We start from the raw sequence: 9,990 nt of genomic DNA, 5'->3' as shown, positions 1-9,990 counted from the left end.
AGGTAAAAGTGCCACCGTTAGGGATTCCAAGGTACTAGGTACTAGGAAAGGTGAGTTTAGGAAGATGGGGGCAGGGTGTTAACGTTAATCCTAATTTCCCACCAATTTAATTTTGTATTATACAGATTGAACTCTACTATTCTTACAATAGGATCCCATCAGGTTTGGTCCTTTATTATAAATAGTACATTTGGTCAAATTAAAAATCTCTATCCAGCTCACAGATTAGTATTTAAAGTACAACAACTCACTTCACTATTTTTCAGGAAATCATTAAATTTTTTGCATGTAAATTTGGATAGCATTCCATAATGATAGTGTACAGGTTTAGTTAGTAGTAATCTGCCTAAAGGGGGAAACATTTTTTTTTTATTTTTTTTTTTTAACATATTTGAAACTCAAAAAGTATTTTATTTTTTTTTAACTTTTGATAGACAAACAAAAAAGGCTAACAGGTTACACATAATTTTCTGTTGAACTATAATTATTTTATAGGTTTCTCAGCGCATCGGCAAGTTATAAAATATTTATGGCAAAAGTTGCCTTTCTTTGTAACAATGTTTTTCATTTTCCCTTTCTTCTATTTGTTTTGATTTTCAGGGTTTTGCTATCAACCACACCTCATTGTGTCGATTAAATAGCTTAAAAGGACTGTCGTATCCTGCTGTGTAGTATGTAGTTTCTTCAAAAGACTTTCCATCACGTTTCAGACTTTCTGACAGCTGCAAAAGTTGTTCTTGGTTCTTTGCTGCATTTGTAAACCCACCAAAAGACCTTAAAAGAAATATTGAAATCCATCAAGGTGAGACGTCTACATGAAAAATACACTATAAAATGGAATCAGTTTCTATGAGTTTTACTACAGAAAATAATTTGGATATTCAGACCAGGAGAAGTGGATGAGACCGCTGGTGTTTATCCGAAACCAGGACCATGCACAATCCCAGTCTCAGCTGGTGGAAGAATAATCATATCAAGGGCCAACATTATGGATAAGAAGAGGCTTGTATTCCACCAGGCATTACAGTCCAACACCAGTTTGACAGTTATACAAACCAGCAAATCATATAATTATATTAGCTGTGATTGTGGTTAAGATAACCCTAAAATTCTAAATTGCATCCATATTTCATAGGATTGCTAACAACTAAGCATATAAACTGCAATTCCCCATGCAGTGGAACAGGAGCATGCTGTAGATGTGGTATGGCATGTACAACTGCAGGGTAGTTTGCAATGTACTGATCCAAACACTCTGCTAAACACTTTTGTAACTAAATATAACAGAAATAATTACTAATTCATGTAGTTATATTTAAGAATTTTATCATAGGAAATTACAATTTCTGTGTTTTTATGTTATCATACCTTTAGAGGAATTAATAAAATAACATACGCCATGGTTTATTTTCATAATATACTAAATTTATATTCAGTTTAACTGGAACAGCAGACTAGATTGTTCTTATCCAACATCAAATTCTGTGTTTCTACTAGGCTTGTGCATTATGATTCATATAAAATGTAAATTTTAGCCAAACTTGCCAACTTGTACAAATGTCGGAAACCAAGGGGAGCGACGAAACAAGAGAAAACTAAGCAGAGAGCTTTTCATTTCTTTCTCGCTCACTCTTACTCATGCTTTTTCACACGATCTTGCATGCTATCGCTCAATGTCTCCCTACCTTCTCGCCCAACCGAAGAAGGGGCTCGTCTTCAGCTCCAGGCCTTTTGAAGCACTTCCGCAAAAGGGCAGAACCTCCATGCACACACTCACCCCCATATTGGAGGAACAGTAAAAATGACAAGACAAAATTCAGAGCTGCAGAAAAGGAGACAGGGACCAGGAAGAGGTCTTATAGAAGGTAGGGAGACATCAACCGAGACAGAATGAGAGTGTGAGAGAGAGAGAGTGGATGAGAGTGTGACAGAGAGTCTCATGAAAGGACAGAAAACTAAATTTGGTGTCCGAAAACAAATGGATGAGCAACAGAATGAAAAGTTTGTCCATATCGTTTTTGGTTTAGTTTGGTTTGGTTTAGTTTCTATTATACTATTTCCTGTGCACCAATCAAGGCAGTGTGAATTCTGCATTTCCCACTGATCATGCACCCATCATGCTTCTTTGAACATGACAAACACCACAAATTACAGTAGTAGACAACACCTGTTGCCCCAGCTGCTGTGCACTAGAATTCATATAATTCCTGCCCTGTCGATCAACAAACAAACAATAACAAAAAATGTATTTTGTTCAGCTGTTATGTACATACCTGACATAAACAGTTAATTCTGCTCTTTCTTCAATAAAGACATCAGTATCAGCTGGTTTAGGTGGATCATCCTGATGTTCAGGAGGGATATAAAATGACACGGTAATAGTGGATTCACAGGCAGGTCCTGCTCCAGGCTGAATAAAAGTTGTCACTGGCGCAGTCATGTCAACCTTCATTTCTGCACAAAAAATAGGGTTTAAAAGGTCTGATGCATTTAAGTGAACATTTTATTATAGCTTTTCATGTGACAACACTGAAGAAATGACTACATTGTAAAGTAGTGAGTGTAGAGCCTGTATAACTCAAATATCCCCTCAAATATAACTCACACAGCCATTAATGTCTAAACCTTGCCAACAAAAGTGAGTACACCCCTAATTGGAAATGTCCAAATTGGGCCCAAAGTGCCAATATTTTGTGCGGCCAACGTTATTTTCCAGTACTGCCTTAACCTTCTTGGGCATGGAGTTCACCAAAGCTTCACAGGTTGCCACTGGAGTCCTCTTCCACTCCTCCATGACAAAATCACAGAACTTGCGCTCCCCCATCTTCCATTTGAGGATGCCCCACAGATGCTCAATAGCCCAGTCCATCACCTTTACCCTCAGCTTCTTTAGCAAGGCAGTGGTCGTCATGTTGGAATACTGCCCTGCGTCCTAGTCTCCGAAGGAAGGGAATCATGTTCTGCTTCAGTATGTCACACTACATGTTGGCATTCATGTCTCCCTCCATGAACTGTAGCTCCCCAGTGCCGGCAGCACTCATGCTGTAGGCAAGACACACTTGTCTTTGTACTTCTCACCTGGTTGCCGCCACACATGCTTGACACCATCTGAACCAAATAAGTTTATCTTGGTCTCATCAGATCACAGGACATGGTAGCAGTAATCCATGTCCTTAGTCTGCTTGTCTTCAGAAAACCGTTTGCAGGCTTTCTTGTGCATCAACTTTAGAAGAGGCTTCCTTCTGGGACGACAGCCGTGCAGACCAATATGATGCAGTATGCGGCGTATGGTCTGAGCACTGACAGGCTGACCCCCCCCACCCCTTCAACCTCTGCAGCAATGCTTGCAGCTAGGGCTGCAACAACTAATCGATAAAATCGATAATGAAAATCGTTGACAACGAATTTCATTATTGATTTGTTGCAGCAGCTCCTACTTACAGTTCCTCCCTGCAGTCACTGCCGATTGGCCCACCCACTTCCTTCTTACAGTCCCTCCCTGCAGTCACTGCCGATTGGCTGCAAGGAGGGCAGAGAGAAAGGGGCGGGGCCTATCTGCAGTGACTGCAGGACGGAAAGGGAGCCGGAAAGGGGCGGGACCAAAGTGACAATTGGCCCCCGCCCATTTCCTATACCGTCCCAATGGCTCAAGAACTCATCTAATTGGTGAGTATAAGATTAATATTTGGGTTACTGAAAGTTAGGGGCAGTTATAGTTAATGGGGTGTTTAGGGTTAATTTAAGGCAGTTATAGTTAGTGGGGTGTTTAGGGTTAATTTAGGGGCAGTTATAGTTAGTGGGGTGTTTAGGGTTAATTGTGGTTGATGGGGTCTTCAGGGTTAATTTAGGGGCAGTTGTGGTTGATGGGGTGTTTAGGGTTAATTTAGGGGCAGTTGTGGTTGATGGGGTCCTCAGGGTTAATTTAGGGGCAGTTGTTGTTTATCTTCTCTTCAGGGTTAATTTAATGCTGAGGACTGAGGGTTAATTTAATTAATTAAATAAAGTTAACTTAAGGTGCAGTTAGAGGTAAAGGGGGGCAAACTGAGGGGAATCTAAATCCTGGGGGCACTGAAGATTAACCCTGTATTTATTTATAAAAGTATGGTGTCTGTGAACGAGTCTGCAAATATATGAGTGCACTATGGGATATCAGGGCGGTATACGGCATACCTGGGGAAGATGGAGTGACATATCTAGGTATAAGGCATATAGGGTATATAAGGAATACGTGGGGAGCGGAGTGGCATATCTGAGGGTATGTGGCACATCTAGGAGGCAGTGTGGCAAGCCTGGGCTCAAATGTGCATAACTGGGGGGGGGGCAGGTTGGGAAATAAAAAAATGCATTTTTATCAAAGTTTTTTTATTCTGCTGTTTGTTTTTTACATCCTACGTTACTTTATTAAATTATTTTAAATAAATGAAAAATTAACATTTTTTTATCCGATTAAGCGAAAAAATAATCGGCCAACTAATTGATTATGAAAATAATCGTTAGTTGCAGCCCTACTTCCAGTACTCATGCGTCTATTTCCCAAACAACAACCTCTGGATATGACGCTGAACATGTGCACTCAACTTCTTTGGTCGACCAGAGAGTGTGAGAGCGATAACACCAAATTTAACACACCTGCTTCCCATTCACACCTGAGACTTTGTAACACTAACGAGTCACATGACACCAGGGAGGGGAAATAGCTAATTGGGTATACTCACTTTTGTTGCCAAGGTTTAGACATTAATGGGTGTGTGTGGAGTTATTTTGAGGGGGCAGCTAATTTACACTGTTATACAAGCTGTACACTCACTACTTTACATTGTAGCAGAATGTCATTTCTTCAGTGTTGTCACATGAAAAGATATAATACAATATTTACAAAAATGTGAGGGATGTACTCACTTTTTGAGATACTGTATTTTATTGTTCACATAGTATTATATATTATTATGTTGTATTTGCAGATAAAATATTCCACAGTCACTTGACAAAATGCAAATTAACATCATAATATTAGATAGATAGATACAAATGGATCTCCTAATAATATTAACTTAGGTGGAGTCAAAAGGATGCATTTGAATTCTAAGGGATGTCCCACAGCAACAACAGGTATTTATATAACACTTTCTCCCAGTGGGACTCAAAGCACTTTACAGGGGTAAACATACATATAACTTAATGTAGTTACCATATTTGCTCGATTATAAGACAACCCTCATTATAAGATGACCCCCCAAAATTTGAATATTCATTCAGGGAAAAAAGAAAAGGAGTGAATATAAGACTACCCTATAGGAAAAACATTTTACTAGTAAATATTAATACACATGTAAACTTTTTTATCATATTTAATAAAAAAACTGAGAAAAATGTATTTTTGTTTTTATTTCCTTTTATTTGTCAACCTTCCCCCCAGTTATGCACATCTGTCCTCAGGCTTGCCACTCTGCCCCCCAGATATGCCTTATACCAACCATATATGCCACTCTGCCCCCTAGATATACTTTATACCCCTATATGCCCCTCTGCCTCCCAGATAAGCCTTATATCTCCCCTATATGCCACTCTGCCCCTCAGATATGCCTTATACCCCCTATATGCCACTCTGCCACCCACATATCCCTTATTACCCCTATATGCCACTCTGCCGCCCATATATGCCTTATACCCCCTTATTTGCCACCCCCCAGACTTACCAATGCATCCCCAGACTTGTCCCCCATGCTCCATGCTCCCTGGTGTCTAGTGGGGGCAGCCAGTGGAAGTCTATACGATGCGCTTAGACAACCTCCGGGCTCTGCCAGGCACAACAGCTCTGCCAGGCACTTCCGCCGGGGCTTCTATGACTGAGCACCGGAAGGTCATGTCACGCCGGCGCTACGTCATAGATGCCCCAGTGGAAGTGCTGGCAGCAGCAGAGGTTGCCAGAGAGGAGGATTCAGGTCCCCTGCAGCGCTGCGGGGGATCTGGATCATAGTCTTATAGTCAGACCTCTATTTGAGGTCCAATTATAAGATGCCCTCGAATATAAGAATATAAGAGGGGAAATGTAAAGAATTTGTTTTAATATCTAGAAATAGGAAATCGGGTACTAGGAAAACCAGTTGGAAAGAGGTTAATAAAGAATGCTTTGAATAAATGAATAGGCTGATTTGCAGTTGAACCTGTAAGCAATGTAAGGAGACGATCATTATGACATCATCGTCCAAAACGTGTTATCCATCAACTTTAGCACTAGATAATACTTGTTATTAATGACTTAATAGTGTTGCAGGGTGGTTTCTAAAGTAATTCTATTATATTTATCTTGGATAGACAATATGAAACAATAAATAAAAAATGTAGACTTGTTTATTTTTTATAATTAGGCGACTATTAAAAAAAATAGAAACTGTAGTTAAGCTGTAACACATTAAAAACAAAATTCTGATGGGTGCTGGATGAAGCACTAACAGAGTTTGTGACATTTTACCAAATGGACCATATGCACCATGGAGATTAGCATGGGCACTGGTGTTCACTAACACACTAAGTCTGCCCCTATGATCATGACCTGTTTTGCTAAATAAATAAAAAGGTCACCTTCATCTACCAGTCCACCTCAGCTTCTCCTCTTTAATCACTTGGTACTTGCAGCTTTACACTTGCAAAGGGTTTTCAACAATCTCCAGCTCAATCAGGAGATACTCTAGCTGCTTAAATTGCTCATAATGTAGCACTGCCTATATCTTTTCGTAAATTTTCTATTTAATCTATAATGTGTTCAGCATATGTTTTTTGTGAGTTATATTAAGAAAGTAGTACAACTACTTACTCTTTTCATTGTTTCCTTGGATGTAGTTAAAGAGACGCATAAAACCAGTACCAACAGCAGAGTCCCAGTCTTTGACGGATTCCAATGAAGTGCTCATCCATTTGGCAGGTTCATAATTGCGAGTCTCATATTCTGAACCCTGAACAACAAGAATATTCCCCTTATGACAATAATATTCACATATATAAAATTATCCTACAACAATACTAAATAGGAGCATATTGAGGTCAAGGTTTTTATTTATTACGATTTTATACATGTTAAATACAACATATTCCTGTTTTAAAATAAGATTTTTTTGTTGAAAGCTTTCAGAGGGGCTGTTTGTTCCCTGCGTACTGCCTGGACAGAAAGTGGTTGTAGGATATCGGACTAATATGATGCAGTACATAGAGGTGGTAGTACACTAGGTGAAATCTTACCTTTAAGTTCTGTACGTGGCTACAGAAATGTCCAGGTAGTACATGAAACACTGTCCCATGCAAAAGGTTCAAGCATCTTCCTCTTAATGAGGAACAAATGAGGAGAAAAATAGATGTCCTACCTCATTCTCGACTGCAGTATATTTTGGATTCTGAAGTCCAGTTGAGAATAAAGCTTGTTTCACCGTTTTCAACATTTTAGAAGCTATGGAATAAAAAAAACTGGTATGAGTAAATATATATTTGTGCATATTTAAAAGGTTATAATGAATGAAGCCTGTCTCTTTTAATGTTTGTTTGCCTAAATATGTTGGTATATTCAATTGTTCACATAGTTAGCTATCTTCTCTTAATAAAATGAAAAATGATTTATTCCATGGATTTCCAATTGTCACGTTTGTAATCTAGCAATTATTACCTTCAAGACTTTTTTTATTTAAATGTTTTTGCTCAGCGTAAAAGCTGCAGTGCCATATTCTTTGAAAGCTGCCCTCATCTAAGCTGACGTCAGTGTCAGCATTAATTCACTTCCTGTCCTGAAGTGATTTCCCTTTTCCTCATACATGCTTACAAAGGCTGCCAGAACCAGTCATCAAGACTCAGGAACTTGGATCCAGAAAAACAAGCATATTGATACCTTTCCCAATTTATACAAATAAGGAGAGGTTAATTTATATGCATCAATATTTGAAGCGCTAAACATAATTTCATACTTTTTTTTAATTTACAGGACTGTAAAACGTAGGAAGCGTGTTCAGAATTTTCAGATGTATGACAATTTTATTCTCCTCGCTGCATATTTGCCTTATAAGCAAAACTATACAATTTATTTGCTGGAAAATGGTTCACATGACAATGCCCCAAACCCCAGGCTGCATCCTTCATCTATTTTACATAATCTTTGATCAGCCCATAACCTCCACTGCCTGAAAAAGCCAGCAATTCGTCAGGACAGTACCCAAAAAATCACGACTGTTGCCCTGCCAGCCCTAATCCGCTCGCCCAAATACCAGTTGGGACACTTCGCCGTCATTGCTCAGACATTGCATTTCTGCACTACTTTTAAACCCAGTAGCAAGGTCAAACATTAACAACTATCATAAAACTATTTCCTAGCAAGATTATTTTTATTATAAACAACCAAACTTTGAAGGTTTTATCTTCATCTTATCTGTCAGACAAATGCAGTAAGCAAATGTTTGGGTTTTGTTTTTCTTTTATTTGAAGGTGCTGTTCCACCTGTTCTGCAGAATGTAACACTCCTAAGTAAGAGATTTGAAACAACATACCAATGTTTCATTCACTGGCAGTTTACCAGTTAATGTGATTCTTTCCTTTTGTCATGACAGCAAAAAGAGGGCACTGATAGCATGGAAAGGGGCCCTTCGGGAACAATTGAGAGCTTTGTAAAAGTATGAAAGGTAACTCAGCTTTTACCGTATAGAATATTGTAAAAATTCCTGATGTGCATATGCATAAAGCGGAATTCTAATACATACATTGCTTCTTATTGCTATATATTGCTAGGTGGGTTTAGCTAATGAACAGATTTTAAGCACTAGAGCTAATAGTTGTGTTCTCTGTCTACTGTATAACAGTAAACTAAATTGCAGAGAAATTATAATAGTCATGGAAAACTGTTGTTAAAGCAGTGCATTATTTTTTCACTTTCTCAGTACAGACACCTTAAAGAGCTATGTTGTTTTCAGGGATTGGCTCGCCCGGGTGGCAGGGGGCAATTGCCCCCTGAGCTGCTTCAAAATTCTTAAAAACGGTCCAGTCTGGACAGCGCCACTTGGCGGGAACTCAGCATAGTTACATAATGTAATGTTATGTGACCCTTATGCATATGATATTTACATGTGCACCGTCACCACCCTTTTATTTCAGATTACTTCTGTTCTACAGCTTTTTCATATATCTAATTTGTAGCGTAAATTGTAGGGAGCATTTATAGTAAATTGGTCTGGTGTACAGTATTCTCTTTAGTACTATAAGTAACTTTTTTGTAACGGCTGTAAAAAATATTAAGCACCAATACACAAAGTATAGACACTAACCTTTCCAGGGAGATCTGCAGATAATGGCTAGGGTCTGTGGCTGGCTCTTATACGCTTACAGAAGGGGCTGAGTCACGCTGTGTTTGCTGTTAGATAATTGCTGGTTTTGTAACTATACACTGTTATGCAGCTCCTGCGCCTGTGCTATGGGTAGAGCGTGCTTTCATAACATGAATAGGATGGCCTTTCACAGAAGCAGGGAGCTGTTAACTATTTCATTGCTTTGAGAAGTGGAAACAGCACAAATATATTATCCAGATAGAGGCTGGTTAAGTGTTCACATTACATAAGCTACAGAAGCACTGGGACTACTGTGTTTTTGCGCAAAAAAATAGGTCTGGTGTATTAATAGCTAATAATGGCAAGATAGATAATAGATACGGCAATAATACACATATCTGACATGTTGCTGAGGGATGCTCACATTAAGGAATTGGTTACTGAATCATGGTAATACATGGTGATAGTAAAGTGATCCTTTCTGTGGTTTTTGGATTTATACCTGTCTTTAAGTTTATACATTCAATGTATTGCAAAGTAGGGACTAAATATTATGATCTGCACATGTATATATAAGTTCTAGGTAAATGGCCCATGTGGTAAACTTATATAGAACATGAAATAAAAAAAGAGTATCATTATCAAAATCATTTGTGGCACTTAAAGCCATGTGGCATAGCAGCCTGATAGAAGC

At 38.7% G+C, this 9,990-nt stretch overlaps 1 protein-coding gene across 1 annotated transcript; it reads right to left on the bottom strand.

Moving 5' to 3' along the window:
* Positions 1 to 425: 425 nt before the first annotated feature.
* On the bottom strand, positions 426 to 9,424 carry HEBP2 (heme binding protein 2). The gene is made up of 5 exons (XM_053461042.1): positions 9,297 to 9,424; positions 7,359 to 7,441; positions 6,815 to 6,953; positions 2,274 to 2,454; positions 426 to 774 (listed from the first exon to the last, which is right to left on the bottom strand). Exons 2-5 carry the CDS (start codon positions 7,431 to 7,433, stop codon positions 597 to 599), a joined length of 573 nt encoding a protein of 190 aa, XP_053317017.1. The 5' UTR covers positions 7,434 to 7,441; positions 9,297 to 9,424; the 3' UTR covers positions 426 to 596.
* Positions 9,425 to 9,990: the final 566 nt, after the last annotated feature.

The sequence above is a fragment of the Spea bombifrons genome, chromosome 3 (genome assembly GCF_027358695.1).
Source record: "Spea bombifrons isolate aSpeBom1 chromosome 3, aSpeBom1.2.pri, whole genome shotgun sequence".
NCBI lineage: Eukaryota > Metazoa > Chordata > Amphibia > Anura > Pelobatidae > Spea > Spea bombifrons.
Note: the sequence above shows the minus strand (reverse complement) of the source record. Positions and strands in the feature narration are given on the sequence as shown.